The 24,219-nt window shown below is 39.2% G+C and overlaps 1 protein-coding gene across 1 annotated transcript in view; it reads right to left on the bottom strand.

The window, feature by feature from the left end:
• The window catches only part of ASAH1 (N-acylsphingosine amidohydrolase 1), a 31,750-nt gene extending 7,803 nt beyond the window's left edge, over positions 1–23,947 (bottom strand). The window contains exons 1-8 of the mRNA XM_060778584.2: positions 23,759–23,947; positions 9,459–9,505; positions 8,828–8,918; positions 6,525–6,611; positions 4,523–4,601; positions 3,431–3,505; positions 3,281–3,326; positions 421–565 (exon numbers count right to left, since the gene is read on the bottom strand). Of these exons, the coding sequence (XP_060634567.2) occupies positions 421–565; positions 3,281–3,326; positions 3,431–3,505; positions 4,523–4,601; positions 6,525–6,611; positions 8,828–8,918; positions 9,459–9,505; positions 23,759–23,836 (648 nt within the window). The 5' untranslated portion in view covers positions 23,837–23,947. The remainder of the gene's footprint in view (positions 1–420; positions 566–3,280; positions 3,327–3,430; positions 3,506–4,522; positions 4,602–6,524; positions 6,612–8,827; positions 8,919–9,458; positions 9,506–23,758) is intronic.
• Positions 23,948–24,219: the final 272 nt, after the last annotated feature.

Raw genomic sequence — 24,219 nt, 5'->3', positions numbered from 1 at the left:
AATTTCCACATTCATTAACACCACTAGCCTTCCGGTTTTTGTAATGGAGAGACTACAAAATCACTTATCATATCTGTTACAATGGAAAAGAACCCTTCAAATTTATTTCCAGAGAGTCTGGTGCAGCAAAAAGAATATGATGCAGCAATTTATGCAATAATATACATTATGGCACAAATAGTCAGGGATTACAGTTCAGTGTCGCCTGAAGTTTATGAACATGCACTGGCAAGCAGGCAAATTATTGTTTAAGGAATCATACTGTATTATATTTGGTTGGAATAGAAAATTCTGAGTTGCTGCTAACCATAAGTGGGAGCTTCTAATTTTCTCTTCCTGATCAAAGGAAGGTCTGCTGATATTTATAGGAGGAAGTTACATCATAATGCACTTAATGTGGTGCAAATCAAAAATACTTACAGGCTTGACTCCAGAGACAATTCCCACATAGCCTGCAAGATTTGAAGACTTAAATACAGTTTTATTGTTCCTTTGAAAGTCCAATGACGCCATTAATGGCTTTAGTTCCTTTGTTACAGACCAGGAACTATTTTTAATATCCCACCTGCAAAGGAAAAAAAGCAAGCACCTTTAAAAATTGCATCACTTGGGAAGTTATTTTTGGGCTACTGATCCCAGACACTCCAATTACTCCAACAGATAATTGTGAGTTGCAATACAAAAAGAAACTTTGCCTATGTATAGCTGTCTATTGAATGTTAACAGTAAGCATTACTCTTGAACAGTGGTTCTAAGCCTGTGGGGCATGAGATGTTTTGGCCTTCAACTCTCAGAAATCCTAGCAGCTGGTAAACTGGATGGGATTTCTGGGAGTTGTAGGCCAAAACATCTGGGGACCCACAGGTTGAGAACCACTGCTCTAGAACTATACAGAATGGCAGCTTCTCCTGATGTTTGAGCGTTTCAGTTTAACACACAAAATGCTAACAGGCTTAGTGTATTGTATGCTTAAAAAGAGCATAGAAACCCGCCTGCAACATTTTAATGCAAATTCTGCACCAAGAGCCAAACTCTGTGACCTGCACTCAGTACAATCATTGTTGTTATCTGAAACAGTGGACAGAGAAAGGGAGTTAAGCCGGGAGTTGTAGAAAACAGTCTAAATTGGTAGAGTGAGTGGTAAATATCGTGCTAAATTAAGGCAAAGGTCCATTGTGCCTAAAGCAAGTTGTTATGATCGCTGCCGAAAAAGCTCCCCCTGAATATCACTGTATTGGGCAATTACCAACTAGCTGTCAATCTTTTGTCTGGTACTGGAGCATGTAGTTGCTGCCCAACTCCTTTCTGGATGAGAAAGCTTATCTGGATCAATTTCATGTCACACGTGGGTTTCATTAGAAATAATATTATATTCTGCAGGACAGAGGCAGCCACGATCACCTTAGTGGATGACCTAAGCCAGAAACAAGGAAGGACGTGTTTCCTTTCTGGATCCCTTTGTGACTTTCAAAACCTTTAATCATGGTATTCTTCTGGCTTTCTGATTGGCTGGGGCTTGGAGGAACTGTGTGGCAGTGGGTCATTCCTTGCTAAAGGGACAAATCCAGAAGGTGATGTTTGGGGACTCCTGTCTAACTTAGTTTTCAGTTTTGTCAGTTCAAGTTTCAATTTGTCTCTATAAGTTGCTTCAAGTCATTTCTGATGTATGGTAAATCAAAGGCAAACCTATCATGTGTTTTCCTGGGATGTGAACGTGTGACTCGTTCAACATCATCCACTGAGTTTGCATGACTGAGTCTTCAAAGTTGTATTTCAATGCTCAAACCACCACACCATACAGGCTCTCTTTGCCCGCTATGTTATTTATATAAATGAAAGTGCTGGGAGAGGTTGTCTGGAGTTTTGGGATCTGGTCTCACCAGCATGATGAAGACACACAGCTCTGCTACTCCCTTCTATCTCAATCCAAGGAAGCTGTCTTGGTTCTAAACTGGCGCCTGTCATCAGTAAAGGATAGGATGAGGGCAAACAAGTTGAACTTTAATCCAGATAAGACAAAGATGGTCCTGGTTTAGTCGAAAGGCAGATCAGGGAATGAGATTCAGTCCGTGATTAATGGAGTTATACTCCCCCTGAAAATGCAGGTTTGCAGTTTGGGTGTACTCTTGGATTCAGTATTGAGCCTAGGAGCCCAGTGTCAACGAGGGCCATTAAAATTAAGGCTTGTACATCAGCTGCACCTATTCCTTGAGATGACACATCTGGCCATGTGGAAACCTATCTTAGCTATATCCTGTTTTGAGATTCAAGACGCTCCATGTGGAGCTGCCCTTGAAGAATGTTTGGAAACTTCCCGGAATAATGATCTCATAGCACTTTGTCCTTTAAAGCACTTTACATTTTTCTAAGTCTGCTCGTATGCTCTTCCACAAACACCAGTATCATCTTCCGTTTGTGTCCCAGCATATTTCCAATTTTAATGTTACATTTGGCGCCCCTCTGTTTTAATTGTGTGTTGTTTTATTGATAATGTTGTTTATCTTATTGTCTATGTTTTTTAATTGCTTGTATTGTTGTTTTATTGCTGTATTGTCGTGTTTGGGCTCGGCCTCATGTAAGCCGCACCGAGTCCCTTGGGGAGATGGTAGCGGGGTACAAATAAAGTTAATAAATAAATAAATAAATAAACAAACAAACTTCTGGTGATGCAAACAGCTGGATACAATAACATATAGGTCCCTTGTTGCAACAGCTCTATTGGTCGCTGGTCTGTTTCTGGACAGAATTTTACACAACTCCGGTCCAGGCTATCAGATGCTCCTTATCTCCCTACAGGAGCCTGCACATATCTGTGCCATCATCCTCACATAAACATCTTTTGGAAACATGAGAGAAGGCCTACTTGGTGGCTGCTCCCAGGTTCTGATGCCCTTCTGCTATCTTATCATAGGCAGGTAAAGACCTTTGTATTTTGGCAGACTTCAGAGGATTGACTACTTATGAGGAAAAGGACTTCAAGTGTGCTGTTGATTTTATTTGTTGCTGTTCTTTTTAATAGTCTAACAGCTTTTAACTTAATTGAAAATGGAATTATATTTTAACTTGTCTACAATGCAAAATTTAGCTGTATCTATTTGAGCTTTCTTATGTTGTCTTGGAAAAAGTTGGGATATAAATAAATATAATAATAGGATGATAGAACTTGTATTTTTCATCCTAAAGTGCTTTAAATAAAGTAAGACAATTGACTTCTCTTATATCAGAGGCTCAAGCTGTTTAATCTCACTCAAGTAAAAAAGAGAGAAGAGTCCATACATACCCAAGAAACAACCCAAAATCAAGATTTCTGGCATGGTATAGCTTTCCTGGTTTGAAAAGAAAAATAATAATAATAAAAGGAATGAAGTTTATCCATGAGAAGAATAACCCGAGTATTATCATCATTACCAATTGACACGGTGCTATTTACCTGTTGTGTCCTCTGCTACTATTGAGGTACACACTGTGAAGATTTCATAGAAGATATTGAATACAACAATATCGCCTGTTGGGAAAGAAAGATGGAGGAAACAAATTATTCAGCAAAATGACAAATTGAAAGTAAAATAAGCAGACAAAGAATGGGAAAGGAAGACTGCAGGATTCTACATATCTTTAGAAGATCACATTTCAGTCACAATGTGTGACATACAGTGTGCCCTTTGTATCCATCTGCTGGGGTTTGGTTTCAGGAACCACCTTGGATACCAAAATCCCAAAATAGACAATGATGTAGTAAAATGGTGTCTCTTATATAAAATGACAAAACTAAGGTTTTCTTTTTGAGTAGATAGGGAATATTTTCAAGTCATGGATGGCTGACTCAATGGATACAGAGAGCCAACTGTAATCAGAGTGAGATGGCACGTTCCAGGATGAGAGATGTTGAATGGTATTTTCTGATGCCACCCAGATACTGAAAAGATGCAAAAGCTACCTGGTTCATCATATTTCCTCCCTTTTTGGGAAACACTGAAGCTACAATTTCACTTCAGTTACCCAGCATGCTACACTTCAGTTTCTGATTATACTAATGTCTTCTTGATTTGTGCAAAACAACACCCAGGTTATCTAGATGAGTCAGACTTCAACTCCATCATGGGATTCCCATGATGGCAATTATAAGTTTAGCACATCTGAAAAACGTCTGCAGTATAGGACATGGAATTGAACATTTTAAATCCATGAATAAGATAATAGGATCACAAGACCTATTTGTACACTGAGGAGATCCTGTCTGATCTCCAGGACAAGAGAGAAGATCACTGTGAAAGCAAAACTTGATCTCACTTTTGCTACTCTAAACATCATTGCATGAAATTAACAACTATTCAGACATTATGTCTGTGCAATTTCAATCACGTGCAGTGAAGAGTCTTATGCACTTTAGTTATATATATGTAATGGAATCTCAACAGGTATTGTAGAGTAGTTAATTTAAGCAGTTGCAGCAAATGATGCCTTCATATTCATCTTGCACTACTGGGAAAACAAGATGCTGTAATAATTAAATCAGAATTACCTAAAGGTGTGTCAGTAGCAGAGGCAATGCCTTTGATCTCTTCATCGAAAGGATAGGGGAGGGTAGTCCCTAGCCAAGCCTAAGAGGAAAACATAAAAAGTAATTGTAATATGAAAATGTTATAATTATGTATTCTGAATGTTTTCCTGGCATATAGCTAGTTGCAGCCTGTGCAAATCTTCAGACTCTTAAGATCATCTCACATATTACATAAAGACAAACCATGTTAATCATGGAATCACAGAGTTGGGAGAAACCATCTACTCCAATCTCCTGCCATGCAGGAAAAGCACAAAGTACCACTGACAGATGGCTATCCGGCCTCTGCTTAAAAGCCTCCAAGGAAGGAATTTCCACCACACTCCGAGGCAAAGAGTTCCACTGTTGAACATTTGAACTCATTGCTCCGAGTCCATCTCCAGGGCAGAAGAAATCAGACCTGCTCCCTCTTCCTTGTGACATCCTTTCACATATTTATACATACATGGCTATCAGGTCTCCTCTCAAACTTCTCTTCTGCAGGGTAAACATATCCGTCTCTTTAAGACATTCTTCATAGGGCATAGTCTCCAGACCTTTGATCATTTAGTCGCCCTTCTCTGGACACCTTCCAGCTTGTCAATATCTCTCTTAAATTGTGGTGCCCAGAATTGGCACAGTATTGTAGATGAGGTCTGACAAAAGCAGAATAGAGAGGCACCATTGCTTCACTGATCTAGACCAGGCATGGTCAAACTTTGGCCCTCTGGGTGTTTTGGACTTCAACTCCCACAATTCCTAACAGCCTGCCATGCTTGATTTAGACACTATAACTCTTTTGATGCAGCCCAAAACCCCTCTGGCTTTTTTTAGATTTTGCATCACACAGTTGGTTCATGTTCAACTTGTTGTCAACAAAACTCCAAGATCAAAACATGGCTAAACAAATGTTATTAAAAAGCATATTCAATGCACTTTCCTCCACATATGTTGGCTGATGAAAGCTGGAGCCTAATATCTAGAGGCAACAAAACCTTCAGAATCGATGAGCCCCATAACATCTATCTATAAACGAAGATTCCCTCCTGATCCATGTTACTTGGAAGTAGGCTTGCCAAAATGAAATTCTTAGGCAGCTCCTTTACTTTGAATGGTTTTGTTGAAGAGGGATTTTTAGCAACGAGTGCACGTCACCCAACCAGATAATAAACAACACCTGCTGAAACTTGCTGTACTACACAAACATCAAAATATATGAGTTATCTTGTGTTTTTACTCTGGCAACTATATTCAGGAGTTGCCAATCAACAGCTTATCAAAGAATATGCCCATGACCATTGTTGATGCATCCAACCCAATTCTTTCCAGCTGCTTTTAAATAAATAGTAAACAGATACTGCACATGATTCTGAATGTGTCTATGTGCAGATGTCTGCTATCACTGCATAAGACTGCAAAACATGCCTGGCTGAAATCTTAAGAGAGTCATCTACCAAACATTGTGCATCAACCACTCCTCTATCAGGTCCAGACATTTTAGATGATAGCTGGGACTGATATCATTTGGCTATCATTTCATAACCAACAGATGGTTGAGGTTGGTACAGAGAATACTGGCTAGAACTTCTATCTAGCTGCTAGATGATCCAATAGTGTATTTCAGTAGTAGGGCTCCTATTCACACCAAGCAATTTTCTGACAAACTGGGGGAGTGGGACCCATGTATTCCATGGCAGATCCCCCACTGTGTCAAGATATTTATAAAATTTCAACCTATCTTGTATAAAATCTAGATATGTTTTTGAAATACACCAAAGATATCTATAAGGTTGACCATGACTTCAATGTATATTCTAATCAGAAATAGCATGCCTAATAACTGTGTTTACTTCCCTGATATTTGTTGATTTATAGTTGTTTGTTAGCGATAGCTGTTTGTTAGCGAACTGTTGCTAAGCGCAGACAAAAGATTCAGCAAGCTCAATCAGACTTAACATTTTTGAAATAGTAAAAAAAAACTCACCAATTTACTTTCTAATGCAGCCATGTATTTTTTATTGTGAATCAATGTTTTTATCATGCCCTTCAAGCTAGAAATCATTGTCTTCAGCTAGAAATGTGTAATAAACAGAAGGTCAGATTAATACACTTGTCGCTCAACATAGCCAAAGAACCACTTAGAAACACTTAAATCCTTCACCGATGTCTGAAAATGTTTACTTGTGAGGATGTACAAAACAAGAAGTTATTTTTACAAAAGTGGAAAACAGCAGCACCGAAGCAATGTCCATTCATGTATTTCAACATACTTTTGTTGGAGTAGCCACATCTGCCCCATCCTATGCAAAAACACATCTTACTCAATGGGGGAAATTTTGCACAGATAAATACATGTATACACATCGGCAGGTGTGTGTATATACATATACACATATCCACACAAATGTTTGTTGGCAGTCCCAATAACTGACAATTACTGGAATCTACATTTGGTTAAAACATGTAGAAAAACTGATGTGTAAAAGAGACACATTCTTTTAATTCAATACTGCACAACCAGACTGGCTCTAAATAGGTTAGATCACACTTCCTACCAACCTATAAACTAAGGATAATGGGAACTGTTGGTAGGGTTGAAAAGAAAATGTGTTCTACTCAGCATTGACAAAGTAGCCATGACTCCCAAAACCTTCTGTGCAAAAATGCACAGTCCTTGAGCATTTCTACATTTGTCAGCCTTGCAGAATATGTTGAAAGAATAAAGTGCATACAAACCAATGAGTGTATTTTAAAATGCTAATAGCTGATATGTTTATAACTCAGAAATATGCCAAAATATGTTTTACTCAATGGTGGAATAAACATACCAATTAAGAAAAGTGTTTATATTTGTGAATTTCTATTCAGAAAAAGCATATGCAAATCAATACAAAAGGTCAGGTATACAATGAAGGCAGGATTTGGAGAAATACAAAAAAAACATGAGATCACAAGATGTTCACATTCCAAAGTATTGGTCAGCAGATCCAGAGGGTACTAGTTTGAGACCCCACCTCTGCTCCAGGTGCCTGGGTACAGTACACACAGTGCAGTTATGCAAGAGTATGAGGATAAAATTTAAAGACAAAAATTAATCTATGGGCAAGATGGATGGATGGTATCCTTGAAGTGACTGGCTTGACCTTGAAAGAGTTGGGAGTGGTGACGGCTGACAGGGAGCTCTGGCATGGGCTGATCCATGAGGTCACGAAGAGTCAGAAGTGACTGAACGAATGAACAACAACAACAAACAAGCATAGTTGAAATATATCACTTCAAACTTTCCACAACCATACTTTAGATTCTTTAATAGGAAAAATATTTCCATTCCACACTGGCTTTAATTTTTAAACCATTTTTTTTTAGTTAACGTGTAATGTCATTTATTTTAGTATGTAGCATAAGATGTCCAGAACTGATAAACAGCTATATTGTCTGTCCTTAATGTGTACACAGCATTGTGTATTGCAGTAGAGAACCTAAAGCATGGGTGGACAAATTGTGGTCTGAAGGCTCAATTTTGTGCCACCCCCCAAAGATCTATGTGTGCATATGTGTGTGTGTGTATGTGTGTGTATATAATGTTTTAAAAAATATCTCTAAGGGGTGTGGAGGGCACTTGCACCGTGTCTGGGGCACCCCATCAAAACAAAAATTTGCACATTTTTTCATTTTTTAAGCCAAGATGCCTTGGTTTAAACACAATTCACATACAGAGCTTTGTGGGGCATATTTGCATGGGGGGGGGGGGGAGTGCAGCTAACTAAGATCTCATGGAAGCTTTACAGTTGGTCACCGGAATAAAAATAGTATCAGATAAAATTAAAACATACACTCATTGTATTGTGGGCTTATTCCTGACTCAAAAGAATTCCAGTGCCCCACAGGAGAGAAAACACACCTTTTGACTGATTGAGACCAACCTACTGACAGAGGACATCAGTTCTGCTCTGTTGTATCATGCCCTACCCCACCCTAAAAGGGGTCAGTCTCAATACAGCATATTGACTGAGATAAAAGTACCTCAATGGCAAAACATGTTTTTTTCCAGTACTGTTTTGTTTTTCTTACAGGAAGAAACCCTATAAGGAACTGAAATCTGGAGACACTATTACACTTGTGCAGATGGCAATACCATGCAACCTTTATATGGCAGGTCTAGTGTGCATTCTGTAACACATGACCTTAGGAGACTATTATGCTCCATCCTAATGCATAATGGATAAAAATAGGCAATGTATGACTGGAGGAAGAGCTCAAGATTCCCATGTTGGTTATGTTCCTTACCTCTGCCTTTTTGTCCGTTACTAGTTGAACCCATCTCTCACTAGGTGGCAAGTCGAGGTTTATGATGTATTTTTGAACATTTCCTTTGTACCTAAAAAGGGATAATTCTCATGATATTCATAAAAGTTGCTGCATTAACATAAGTCACTACTTTTAACTTACTCAATTTAAATGTTATTTAGCCAATCAATCATACTGCTTTCTCAGTAGTTATATTCAGCTTCCATGCATACACAAGTGCATCAGTTGTATTTATATTTAATACAGGTTTCTCTACTGCTTTCTAACAAGTCTACATAAATATAAATTTTAAACTAATTACGTAAGAGTCTGGATATGGTTATTAAAAAACTGCCCCTCATCCAAATATCATCTTATCTGTAACATAAATTAGCAATACTTTTCACTAGCACTAATTACATTTCTGGTAAAATATTGTTTTTGGATTGATTAACCATGTTTTCCTTAAACATACTTGGCCTTGGAAGTAAGAGTGCTGCCTAATTTAAGGCACATAGAAAAGTTTGGAAAATCTTCAGAGACAGTAAAAGGTTGCTGTGGAGACAGAGAACACATTTTCTTAAATCTGCAAGTATCATCTACTGATAATGTCATTTTTCAAGTTACTTACGTTGGTCCTGATGGAGGATATTCATGTATTTTGCAGTCTTCAGAAAACTGCAAAGCAAAACAGAAACTTTTTGAGAACATATATTTTTGTACTAATGGCATGCAATAAAATTGTCAGAGCTTTTGTTGCTTCAATAGAAAAATAGGAAGATGGAAGTTGCAGCCAGTATTTACCTGGGACCAACCATTACAGAAGTCAGTTGATGTTACAGTCAATTTGGCTGCAGGACTTTACAGCATATTTGGACCACAATTTGCAAGAATGATTAAAAACAGGGCTCAAGCATAGAGGACATGGCTGTTAAATATACTAAATGTTTTAAAATCAAATTGGAAGCTTTTCTTAAAACAAATTGAGGGTAGGTTGCTTTGGAATTAATCAGACCACTGCTTTATGATGGACATCAGGACCATAACGTTGAAAATATATGAATCTGGATTAAAATTATTCTGATTTATTAGTATTAAAGCAGTAGATACGGAATATTGAATATTTGTATCTTTAATTTGTGAGCAAGAATCAATTTTGTCTTAGAAAAGTGTTGGTTAGAAAATATGTAGTCAAAGAAACCTATTCTTTGCAAGTTGTCTCTGATAACTTTAGACCACTGAGTAATGTAGTTGTTTTCCTGAAGAAAATGCCTATAATCTCATCCAAGTCTTCCTTTAAAAAGTGTTTAACATCTTAGTACCTACCCAACACTAAGCAGTACATCTCACTGACAAACAACCTGCTTTCAAAGTAAAACTGCTGATGGCACGAAGTTTGCTACATAAAGGTATTGCTGAAAAAAGATTGAAAGTATTTTTTTCAGTGCTGGATGGATGCCCCAAATCCAGACAGGAATGCAAAACACACTATGGCAGATTTCGGCATGGAAAGCAAGGAATGAAAGTATAGAGAACAACAGAAGTCTGATGAGATATTCATATGCCAGAAGATTGATATATAACACTAAATATTTGTTCTATATTTTGTCCAGCTACAGTAGCCCATTTAGTCAGGAAGATGTTCTTGGTAAAAACCATAATATTGGTTTTCCTGAAATTAAACTGTGCGGGTTTTCTTTACAATAATTCATAAATGCTCTTCTCTTTTGTTTTAGGTTGACAACATAGTTCTGGGTATTGACTCAAAGGCTGGTTTCAAATCAATAAAGACAACATATAGACTGTTACTGAGTGATCTTGTATATTTGCTGGATAGTTGGCTTAGAACTAAGGTCAAGAGTTGACTTGGTCTTTCTGAAGTCATCTCCTAGGATATCTTTATCCTCAATCAAGCTAATGAGTCTGATGTAAAGGTACTGGGTACAGAGGTTACCCAATACTGAAAGTAGATTAATGGACGGCTAATTAGAAGGATTTTTTCTATCTCCTTTTTCCATAGGTAGGGATTATGATAGCTAGGACCAGCAGTTAAATGAGCAGTCCTGATGATCAGGGTGAACAGGGCTGCTAGTTAAGGCATCCACCATGTGATGTTAGCTTTCAAGACTCCAGGCATAATTGAATCTGGACCTGGAGCCTTTCCAGAAGCAGTTTGAAAAATTAATCTCTTTCTTTAATCTTGAGTCACAGGAGACCAATGGGGAGAGTCTGAGACATCCATGGGAAAATGATTGTCCCCATAGAGGCCTACTCTTTACAGAAGGCATGGGCAAACTTTGGCCCTCCAGTTGCTTTGGATTTCAACTTCTAGAAATACCAGCCAGTTTACCGGCTGTTAGGAATTGTGGGAGTTGAAGTCCAAAACATCTGGAGGGCTGAAGTTTACCTATGCTAGCTTTACAGTCGCTAAATAGAATCGTAAGATTCCCAAAGATAGACAAATATATTACTATGTTGAATCGAACCCACAAGGTTGTCTTAACACAGTTGTAACTGTTGACCAAAACTGCTTCGTTTTTTGTTTTTTTTTGCAAGGAAAAATTTGCCAAAATACTTGGCTGCCTATGAATGGCCTTTCTTCTTCCAGACAATCAAGGCTTTGTAGTGTCTATAATCCAAGTTCTAGCCATTTCTTTTATGCTGACAATACATTGCCTTAAGGTATTTTTTTTAAAGAATTATCAACGGATAGCTTCTGTAGTTAGTTTAAAATTTCAAGCCAAAATCTAGATTAACTTGCCGATAGGTCAAAGTGAGGGCTTCTTTAACTTTTTCACTTGGGATCCCTTTTGGCCTGAGAAATTTCTCAAGCATCTTGCAAAGGTGCTAGGAAAGATCCAGGATGCTGGCCTAATAGTAAAGGCTTCAAAATGTCAGATGGCCAGACCTCAGGTTAAATACCTAGGGCACATTGTCGGAGGTGGAACAATCTTACCTGATTTAGACAAGGTGCAGGCCATAAAGGACTGGCCTAAGCCACACACTAAGAAACAATTAAGATCTTTCTTAGGGGTAGTGGGATTCTATATACGATTTATCCCAGACTTCAGTACCTTAGCTGCAGCACTGACAGATGGTACTAAAAGTCAACACCTGACAAGATTGTTTGGAGTGTGAAGCGTTTTATGAGATTCTGAGAAGGGCTTTAATAACCACACTGGTACTGAGAGCACCTGACTTTAGTAAGCAGTTTGTGTTAACTACGGACGCCCCCCACCTTAGTGGGAGCAGTTCTCAGTCAGGAAAATGCCGAAGGTGATTTGCAGCCTGTTCTTTACATAAGTAAGAAACTCCTAGAGAGAGAACAGCATCTTTCGGTCATCGAGAGAGAATGCCTAGCGATTGTGACGGCCACCACAAAGTTAAAACCTTACCTGTGGGGAAGAAGATTCACCGTATGCACTGACCATTCACCATTAAGGTGGTTACATCAGGTAAAGAGTACAAACAGTAAATTAATTCGATTGAGTTTAACACTCCAGGATTTCGATGTTAAACACATCAAAGGTACTCAAAATGTAGTTGCTGATGCATTATCATGAATAATTGCATAAGGTATTCAGGTAAACTTAAGGTAATTGAAAGAGTGAAAGTAAAAGGTAATGTATGTAATGTATAAGGTAATGTTTTAAAAATGTTTAACCTGTTTTATTGGCCTGAGAAATTTTTGCATGGCATCAGGTATATAAATTAGGTATAAAACATGCACACATACACTGATAATAAATCAACATTTACAAGGCTTGCTAAACAGACTGATTTTCCTTTTTATGAAGCAATCTTTTGCAGATTCCACTGAAAAACAGCCGTTTCTATTGATGTGACATGTTTCCGGACCACTACATTCTCTGACAAGGGTCATTTGAATATTTATAAGATTTGTGGGCCATACAAAATTTTCAACTTAAAAATTAACAGTTGTGAGGAGGGGAGGGAGACTCCATGGATTTATTTATTTTATTAATTTAGAACATTTATATCCTGTCCTTCTCGACCTCCAAGCAAGGACTCAGGACGGTTTCCAAACAGGCAACAATTCAATGCCAACACAATCTCAAAACACATAATAAAATACAGCCATATACATTCAAATACTTATAAATATACATTAAAATGGTTTGTCAGGTTAAAATCGTCATTCAAATCAATCCAAATGAGGTCCAATAAAATCTTATCTTCACTAGCAGAAATAATCTATTCTGTGAACGCTTGATCCCATAACCAGGATTTAAGTTTCTTCCGGAAGGTCAGGAGGGAGGGGGCAGCTCTAACCTCATTAGGGAGGCAGTTCCACAGCTGAGGGGCCACCAAGGAGAAGGCCCTGTCTTTCATCCCCACCAAACACGACTGTGATGCCGGTGGGACCAAGAGATCTTAAGGTCCTTGACGGTTCATAGAGGGATCAAGATCAAATGATTTTACAGGTCTTATATGGCCTGTGGGCTGGACAATTCCTACCCTGAGGTAAATTGTACCTTTGGGGGCAGGACTCACAGTGTAAGAAACAGTAGTTTAGAAATGTATGCATTGACTCAAACTTTAACAGAATAACTAGAACAAGTTCTTGCCTTCTCTTGTTTGCTTCTGAGGACTGTGTATTTGCATGTACAAGTCTAAAAAATTAGTCAAAAAATTGACCCAGCAAAACTGGATCAACCTATCCACAGAACAATGTGTTTTAAAAGGGGATAATGTTTTCCGATTGGCAAAAGGGGGAGCCTAAAAGGAGCACTATTCTCTCTTCTGCAACAACACTTCTTTTTCAATGCCTGGGTGGGAAAATAGTGAAAACTAGGGGTGACTTGTACCTTCCCATCTCCATGTTAACGACCCCCAACTTATCCATGAATAATTTCAAAATCCCTATTTCTGGCCCCCAAACTTGTCCTCAATTTATACAAGCATATATGGCAGTTCTCAGATCTAGACGGATTTTGGACTTGCCTCTTGCTCGATAAGTGAAATGGGTACAACCTGAAGTCATACAAAGGAGAGAATACCACTTCTTCATGGAGACAAAGTTGGGCAGAAAGTTAATTTTAACTTGACTCTGTCTAACCAAGACATTTCTTTTACTTGAATGAAAACAACAAGATGAAATTGTGGAAGTAGAACCTACAACAGAGAAGGGAAACTAGTGTCTTTCCAGATAATATAGAAGTAAATGTCCCAGTCATGCCTTATCACTGTTCATGCCGGTTGGTGCTGATGGAAAACAGGAGGACATCTTGTAAGACAGCAGGTTCCTCAATCCTGACCTTACGAAATCTGGTAGGCCTCATGATCTTTATGAGTAATAAACTACAAGTTGCCATAGTGCTTCTTAAAACACAGTGACTGTATAGATAAGATGAAAGCACTTGCAAAACTGTCCTACAGTTGAGCAACATGTATGCCTCTAATGCAGCTGGAAGGATGAAATCACAGGATTTCAATGTCATGGCTAGAATGTCAGTCTGAATTATACAGCTCAAATAGACCCAAAAAATAAACCCAAAAGCCTTTGATGCTGTGGGGCTAAATTAGTGGATTTTAATCCATTAAAGGTATATTTGATGCTGATGCTGGCTTCATTCTGGAGCTGAATTACCACACCCCATTACTAAATCCTTTGGTTGTAACTGCTTATCTCACACTGTACATGTAGACATTTTTTTTAAAAAAAAAAACACCATTCAAACTATTTTACATTGTTAGAAATGTTTTAGTCTTAAGTTATTTTTATTATTTTTAAATCAGAATTGTTTCAACCTGATAAGAATGATTTCAGTTGTACACTGCACTAACAGCTCATGATGCAAATACGTAATTTTGCCATTTTGGTAATTGGTCCACCCACTCCAGCTGAGTAGGTGCATATGTAGAAAAAAGACAATGGGCTCCATGAGTACATCTACACTGTAGATTTAATGCAGCTAGACCCCGATGTAAGTGGCATAGCTCAATGCTATAGAATCCAGGGAGTTGTAGTTTTACAAGGTCTCTAGTCTTCTTTGCCAGTGCAGATGCCTTCCCAAACTACATATTTCCAGATTACAAAACACTGTGCCATGGCAGTTAAAGTGTTGTCAAACTGCATTAATTCTACAGTGTAGATGCACCCTATATGCTTGTAGATGGACTGAATTTGATCTTTAAAAAGTGTAACACATATTGACCTGCACACAAATTAGCTGGCCTTATTCAGGGTTTATATCAAGGTAAAACACATAAATAAAATTATTTAACAATAAATATGAAGCTATTAAAATTAAATACACAGTATTAATTAGTTCACCAGCAGAAATAACATATAAACTCTCTCCATTAACTAGACTGATAAAAATGCAGTTTTTGGATAGCTGGTGCATTAAAATGGTGAATATATAAGAGGGAAAGACAAGCTCTTTGGCAACTAGCTGCAGGATACAACATTATCATTAAGGTGGCAAACACTGGGGTCAGGGCGGGAGGAAGCCACTGTAGTGCAAGACAGTACAAACTACACAATTCAATATATGTATTTAATTTTATTATTTTAACATCTACAAGAATGTGGAGACAATTCTCCATTTTACTGAAGAATTATAATATATGCTTTGTAATCTCTAATGTTGCTATAATTAGGTGAATAGCAAGCAACACTTATCCTCTTGATGAGCCACCTAGTTTCTTTCCTTTTTGTTTTATGAGCCATGCAAAGCTTTTTTGCTTCACTCTATCACGCCTGTCCTGTAATATGGGTACAAAATAATTATAACAAGAACAGCAAGAAAACTAATAAAATAGTAATAATGGAATAAATGTTTTTAGTTTCAGTTGAAACATGTTTGAGCACAGAAAGAGTTTCTCTCTCTAAACCAGAAAACACGAATTAAAATGGTGATTACTGTAATATTTCTTGTTCCATATAATACAATTCAACTGTGGAACTACAATTCCCATTCACAATCAGCTATGTAATTTCCTACCCCACCTCTGTAGAAAGAAAATCCATAAACACTGCTTATTGCCAAAGGATTACAAAGTTGTTCCTTGAATCAAAATATCATTGTATATAGCTGTCTTTTAAAAAGCTGTTTTAAAATTATTTTGCTGAGTGCTCTTACTGTAGTATAGAATTCTCCACCTACACGAATTCCTTGAAAGTGAAATTCTATAAATGCTTGCTTGGAAAAAAGAGTAAGTTCTTGGGATTGCAGAGTTAACTGACTTGGAACTTCTGTGTCCCCAGTGCAGATTTTTTTTCAAGATTATGGTTATTTAAAGAAGTTATTTAGCATGATGGGAATGAATCATCAAGTAAATATAAAAACAGGAAGAAAAACTAGAAAGTGATAGGAAGAAAGAACATTTTAATGATGCCAAAAGTTATCTGATGCACAAATAAGGGAAATGCAAACTAAACAAGATTATATCTAAACATTTAGCAGATCACTAAGAAGAAGAGGTTGGCAGCTGACAGCACTCTAGATATTGCTGGGCTGCTAGCATTGCCAATGATGAGGGATGATGGAGGTTATAATCTCACATAAGGAAGACCACACACTGCACACCCCTGTATTAGGGGCACTACATCCTACATCCGGAGAATGGAGCAAAACATACACAAATTGAATGGTCCATCCCTGTGATTGGGGCTGTAAAGGTTTTGGCATCCTTAGCAAAAAATCTGGAAAACCCAAGCAAAAATGTGTGACCCTTCTTGATAATTCTCTGAACTTAGTTTTCTGTGTTCGGCTACAGATTTGGACCTTTAAATTGCTCACTTAGAACACCTGCCCATTTCAATGTTTGCACAACACAGTCATCCAGCAGTTGTGTCTGGACAGCTGCATTTCAGTTTAATAATCTAATTAAAGGATCCCTTACAATATATGTGAAACCTTTGTTCCTTTCTTTGCATGTGAGAACAAGACAGTCAAAACACAGTTCCCAACCCACTGCTTTTTAGCTCATCCAAAATAGGAAACTATGTTTAATAGATTTGTAAAAAGCCAGAATATTAAGCAAAGGTTTGAAGTTCATTATAGTGAACCATAGACCTCTTGGCTTAAGTTTGTCATCTTAAGGAGAGGGAGGAACAAAGTGGCTGTTTGCACACCCACAATTTTTATTCCTACCTTCGCTTATGAACACAAGATATTATCTTCTGAACCGGTCTAGTGTGTAGAACCAGCAGGTCTGCTGTGAATTAGAAAACTGATGCAAGTTTAAATTTCTCGCTATGAAAACATGGAAAAGCTGTAATAAATTACTAAAATGCCTGACAAATATGGGGTTAGCGTCTTACTGAACCTATAAAAATATCCCTTACAGGGGAAATAACCAAGGGAGAGAAAAATAATAGAAGGATGATTTCTTGAAACAAACAGGAACATATTTTTTAATCTCAAGGTCAAGCATTTTGCATCTGAGTAGAGGAACGTTTTGAGACAGGGTTATAAACAGGACTGCAATGCTCAGTACCAGCACATTTTTGTTGAATAAAGACAACAAGCTAACTATTCTGCAAAGTCACATGATGGAGAAAAAATAGTGCTGAGGTCCTCACAAGCTGGCCTTGAGAAACAGCAAACTCTAAGAACAGGGACAATCCGTCATAGGAAAAAGAGATCTTATATTAAGAAATAGGCAACAGGGGTTTTAGATAAAATGATTTCTTGCAAGTCAAATCCTACTTTTTTCTCATCGAAACCCACACATGTACTTTTATTACCCTTTAAAATATATGGTTATAAATATTTTACAAATAGACCATGAGACCCTGGCCTCTTCCTTGGGGCCTTTGGTTATATTAACTCCTTTCCCTTCTCAGTCTCTCCTCAGTTCTGATTTCTCCCTCTGCTCCTCCTCTAATCTCCAGACATGTCTCTCCTCCTCCACCACAGAAAGTTGGAGACTTATGAAGACTTTGCCTAATCTTTTCATTAGTTGGTAAGGAAATAGGTTCCTCATGCATATGTAAATGCAAACCCATTAGTAAACTTTTAAGTTAGCAACCTACAACTACCTACCTTGTTTATTTTTGGAGTCAGCAAGGGAACTCAGTAAAGCAACACACAGAAATTGAGGCACGCTTTGTTTGCTACTTTGTTAACCAAAGGCCAATTCCTAATAGTTCCGATTTTCACATTTTTCCCAAAAAGAACAAAAGATCTTCACTATAAGCTAAACAAATGTTTACAATGTGAAGCTAAAATCAGGTGCTTTAATAACATATAGTCATCTAAGCAAGCACCGTTCGTGAAGATGCATCCAGAAGCAAAAATAATCTGAGTAGGTGAAGATGCAGAAAACATGGAAAGAGTTATTAGGGTATCTGGTGCTCAGAAAAAAAATAGACTAAATATATTTTCACACATGATGCCAAGACCTGTTTCTGTGTTATGCTGTGTTAAAAGTAGTAAATGGAAATGAATTATTTAAAGATTCAGACACACGTTCTCATCAATGCAGAGCTTTTTGTCAAGTTGTCAAAGCAGTTATAGGGGCCTTCCACACAGTTATATAACCCAGAATATCAAGGTTAAAAAATCCCACAATATCTGTTTTGTACTGGGTTATCTGAGTCCACACTGCCATGTATTCCAGGGCCCTTCCACACAGCCATATAACCCAGAATATCAAGGCAGAAAATCTCACAATATCTGCTTTGAACTGGGTTATCTGATTCCACATTTCCATATATCCCAGGTCAAAGCAGATTTAATTTAGCTGTGGAAGTGGGCATAGATATGCTTTGAAACAGCATGTGGAAATTCTTTATTAAAAATCTCTCGAAGTTAACTGGATACATATTTAGTGTTCTCATATCTAACAGGTGTGGCTCTTATATAAGAAGCAATGAATACTGTATATTTAATTTTGCATGCAGTATGTCTTGCAAGCTAAGCTCTGTCCACTAATTCTAAGTGATTCTGTGCTTAGAAGCATATCCATTTCTGTTTTGGAAGGAAAGAGTAGATGAATAAAAATAAAAATATGCAGAGAAACCCACCATCAGTCTGGGTAAACAAGAGTAAGCTAAACAACCCAATGATCTGAACTGGTATAAAGAAAATCCCCATCTCATTCTATTTAGCATGTTGTATAGTTTTGATAGAATTTTCAAAGGGAATCATATAGTATCTTTGTGAGGCAGGGTTGGCAGTGTGGCTGAGAGGGTCTCTAGTTTCAGTACGAGAAAGACAACTTAGGAAGCATCCACAGTCTAGAATTAAGGCTGTTTGGCACCATTGGCTACCATGGCTGAATGCTGTAGAATCATGGGAACTGGAATTTTTCAAGGTCTTTAGACTCCTCTGCCAAATAATGCTTATGCCTCACCAAACCACAAATAATATGATTCCATAGCATGGAGCCATGGAAATTAAAGTGGGGTCAGACCACATTTAATTCTAGAGTTTAGATGTGCCTTGACTGAAGGCAAATACACACGCTTGCCTTCTCACAACTCTTCAGGATCTCAGTCATGTGTCAAAAATGAACTCAAGATTGTTTTCTATTGACCCACTCAGTCTCCACATGAAATCTGGAACAACACAGCAATTCCTCTTTCCCGGTCATCTGCTTGGCAGTCATCAGTCAACAAGGTCCTAAGAATAATAATAATCGGGGGGGGGGGGGGGGGGGAAATTCAATGAGTCATATCCCAGCCCTAAACCCCAGCATTGCAAAATCTTGTCTTCTTTGCATTTTCATTGCAACACTAAAGCATACAGTAAAATACAGTAGGTTCTTGGTATATGACGATATTTCATTCCATAACCCTTTGTGGATACCAACATTTGTTGATGTGCAAATCCCATTATGTAAAATGTTGTAGTAAAACAGTGTCCCTTATACAGAATGGGGCTGCAGTGGTGCAGTGAATTAAACCGCTAAGCTGCAGAACTTGCTGACCAGAAGGCCAGCAGTTCGAATCCGCAGGACGGTGAGCTCCCATTGTTAGCCCCAGCTTCTGCCAAAGTAGCAGTTCAAAAACATGCAAATGTGAGTAGATCAATAATTACTGCTTCGGAGGGAAGGTAATGGAACTCCATGCAGTCATGCCGGCCACATGGCCTTGAAGGTGTCTACAGACAACGCCGTCTCTTTAGCTTAGAAATGGAGATGAGCACCACTCCCCAGAGTCAGATTCAACTACATTTAATGTCAAGGGGAAACCTTTACTTTTACTATACAGAATGACAAAATCAAGGTTAATTTTTTTGGAATGCCCTGGATGGTGGAATCCATGGATATGGAGGGCTGACTGTACTGTAACCATGAGTATATGCACAATACATTTGCTTTATAAAATGAAGCTTCATTTTGAGCGAAAGTTACAATGGGACACGAGGAGAATAATTGTTTGATCTACTCCTCTAAAGCCCCATTTTCACCAACCATTTAATGCAGTTTGATAGTTAGCCAGCGTCAAACTTCTGCAGCCAGGCAACAAACTCCAACAAAAGCATGCAAAATAAAGAAAGCCCTTAATGCATGTCAGTGCTGTGTGTAATCACCATCTGGGCCTCAAACTGGTTCCAGGATTTCCTATGTAATAATTGGCACTGTGAAAATACTTTCTTCAATACCGGTTTAAGACTGCATTAAAATGGTCTATACAGATAGGGCCTAAAACTCAGGATCCTTCCTGACAGGCCCCATATTCCAGGATCTGATTGCAAGATTTCTGTTTATCCCAGATTATCTGGCAGTGGTGACTCATATAACCCAGTTTAAAGCAGAAAACCTGGGATCAGATCCTGAGATATTGGAACTGTCTGGAAGGGCCCTCCCTTTTCCAGCACAAGTAGAACAGAACTGTCAGCAATAAGAAAAATATACTCTGCACCAGCTCAGGAACACGGCCACTGATATTATATGGCAGCGTAGATTCAAATAATCCAGTTCAAAGCAGATAATGTGGGTAATATATGCCTTGATATTCTGGATTATATGGAAGTGTAGAACAGCCCTAATATAAAAAGAGGTATATAGTGTAGTGGTTTAGTGCTAGACCATGGGCTCTTCCACAGCCCTATATCCCAGAATATCAAGGCAGAAAATCCCATAATATCTGCTTTGAAAAAGGTTATCTGAGGCCCCTTCCACACAACTGAATAAAATTCCACATTTCCTGCTTTGAACTGGAATATATGGCAGGGCGGACTCAGATCACCCAGTTCAAAGCAGATATTGTGGAATTTTCTGCCTTGATATTCTGGGATATAGGACTGTGTGGAAGGGCCCTGGGTTATCCGAGTCCATACTGCCATGTATTCCAGTTTAAAGCAGAAAATGTGGGATTTTTATTCAACTGTGTGGAAGGGGCCTATGATTTCAAAGACCTGGGTTCAAATGGAAACCTACAGGACAAGTCACACTCTCTCGGCCTCAGCAAAGGCAAACTCTGAACATATCTTAACAAGAAACCTTTGTGATAGGTTCACCTTAACATTGCCATATTACTCTGAAGACAAGGCTGCAAAATCTGACTCAGGTACATCTACACTACAGAATTAATGCAAAATGACATCACTTTGACATAGCTCAGTGCTATGCAATCCCGGGTCTTATAACTTTACAAGACCTGTAGCCTTCTTTGCCAAAGAGTGCTGGGTGCCTCACCAAACTACAACTCCCATGATCCCACAGCACTGGCCTAGGGCAGCTCAAGAGGTGTCCAAACCGGCTTGATTCTATAGTACAGATATACTCTTTTGGCCATGGAAAACCGCCTTATAGCTTTACAAGACATTTAGCCTTCTTTGCCAAAGGTGATGGGTGCCTCACCAAACTACAACTCCCATGATCCCACAGCACTGGCCTAGGGCAGCTTAAGAGATGTCCAAACCGGCTTGATGGTACAGTATACATCTCCTCTTTTGGCCATGGAAACCCACCTTGTAGCTTTACAAGACCTTTAGCCTTCTTTGCCAAAGTTAGGTCCAGGTAAATGGCCCTCACTTAGGGTCAACCTAAGTCTGTAACGACTTGAAAGCACACACCACCAACAACAATCCTATCTCATCAGCCAAAAGCAGGCCCACACTTCCCATTGAAATACTAATAAGTTTATATTTATTAAAATTGTTCTTCATTTTAATTGTATTGTTTTTAGCACTACAAATAAAATATGTGCAGTGTGCATAGGAATTCATGGGTTTTTTTAAAAAAAAAATTATAATCCGGCCCTCCAACAGTTTGAGGGACTGTGACCTGGTCCTCTGTTTTAAAAGTTTGAGGACACTGGTATAGATATACTCTTTTGGACATGGAAACCCACCTTATAGCTTTACAAGACCTTTAGCCTTCTTTGCCAAAGAGTGCCGGGTGCCTCACCAAACTACAACTCCCATGATCCCACAGCACTGGCCTAGAGCAGCTCAAGAGGTGTCCAAACCAGCTTGATTCTATAGTACAGACCAGCCGTCCCCTGCCATGTGTTGCTGTGGCCCAGTCTGTGTATATGTCTTGTGTGTGTGTGTATATATATTTGTGTGTATGTGTATATAAGTGGTTTTGTGTATGCGTTGTAATGTATTTTTATTTTTTGGCTTTTAAAGTCTTTTCTATTGGGTTTTTCAGTGTTTTTATGAGTGATGGTCACTCGTTGACCTGAGAGGTGTCTTGTGTCCAAATTTGGTGTCAATTCGTCCAGTGGTTTTTTAGTTCTGTTAATCCCACAAACGAACATGACATTTTTATTTATATAGACATACTCTTTTGGCCATGGAGACCCACCTTATAGCTTTACAAGACCTTTAGCCTTCTTTGCCAAAGAGTGCCAGGTGCCTCACCAAACTACAACTCCCATGATCCCACAGAACTGGCATAGGGCAGCTCAAGAGGTTCCAAACCGGCTTAATTCTACAGTATAGATATATTCTTTTGGCTATGAGCAAGTCACTCTCTCAGGGCCCTTCCACACAGCCATATAACTCAGAATATCAAGGCAGATTTTTTATTTATCGTCGGGGCAGACCAAACAGTTGCACTGCATTTTTTAACAAACAAAACAAAATTTGCAAGCTTGGTAGTTGATTAAATGTCCTTTGACTAGTATCTGGCCACTTGGAGTGCCTCTGGTGTTGCTGCAAGAAGGTCCTGCATTGTCCCTCATGTGGCAGGGCTCAGGTTGCATTGCAGCAGGTGGTCAGTGGTTTGCTCTTCTCCACACTCGCATGTCGAGGATTCCACCTTGTCGCCCCAATTCTTAAGGTTGGCTCTGCATCTCATGGTACCAGAGCGCAGTCTGTTCAGAGCTTTGAATTTGGATATCAGCCAGGGTTAAATCAAGAAATAGTTTTCTAAGATCTACAGAGACACTCGCTGGAACACCCCAGCAAGCGAGAGTCCAAAAGTGGCAGGCTCATACCCAGAACCTCAATCAATGGCTGATACCAAATGAGAGACTCCCACCCTGGGCACACAGATAAGTGGGCGACTTGGAAGGCGCTGATCAAGGCAGATGATCCACAATATCTGCTTTCAGCTTGATTATGAGTCCACACTGCCATATAATCCAGTTCAATGTGGATTTTATACACCTGTGTGGAAGAGGCCTCAGGCTGGGCCTACATGGTCATTGGATGACAGTGTGTAGAGTAGACCCAGCCTGTGCCTCAAGGAAGCGAAGGCAAAACCCTCCTCTGAAGAAGTCCTGACCAGAAAAAACCCGTGACAGGTTCACCTCAGGTCAGAAACGCTAAAAAAAAGCCTTTTCAGCATTTCAAAAAGCCACACAGACTCAAAACATGGAGCATTGGCTTTGTTTAAGGGAGAATCCTCTCAGGAAAACTTTCTTCACTTTCCTCCCTTGTGCACAAACCCTCTCACTGAGGAGAAGGGAGTGGCAGCGAAGGCGGAGGAGCCTCCTTTCGCGGAAGCCGGGCTGTTCCCACGGCTTTCTCCCCGTCCCCCGCCATCCGCGGGACTCACCGGGTCCTTGGCCGAAACGGCGCCTACAACAGCGACCACTAACACAGTGGCCGCGGCGACAAGGCCCTGCGCGCGCATCCTTCCCCTTCTCCGTCCTCGCGCTCTCGCTCTCAGACTGCAAAATCCCCCGCCGAGGCCGGCAGAGAAGAAGGCGAAGGGAAGCACGAGACTCCCTGTCACGTGACCCGCCCCAAGCCCTTCCCTTCCCAAGCCGAGACTGGGAGGTACCATTCCCCGATTTGGGGTAGTGGCAAGGCCTGAGTCTGCTATGTGGTTTCTTCCACTCCTCCTCAACTTGAATTGGCAAAGAGAAGAGTGTGTTGTCGTTGTTGTTGCCACTTCTCTGCTATAGTATATAGACTCAACTTTGTTTTTTTTAAAAAAACTGCGGCTCCTGACCCACATGGCGTCCCCTTGGCTCAATGCTCTGGTCCGGAAAAATAATAAGCAGCAGTAAAAGT

Source organism: Anolis sagrei, chromosome 5 (assembly GCF_037176765.1).
Source record: "Anolis sagrei isolate rAnoSag1 chromosome 5, rAnoSag1.mat, whole genome shotgun sequence".
NCBI lineage: Eukaryota > Metazoa > Chordata > Lepidosauria > Squamata > Dactyloidae > Anolis > Anolis sagrei.
This window is presented reverse-complemented; position numbering and strand designations above follow the sequence as displayed.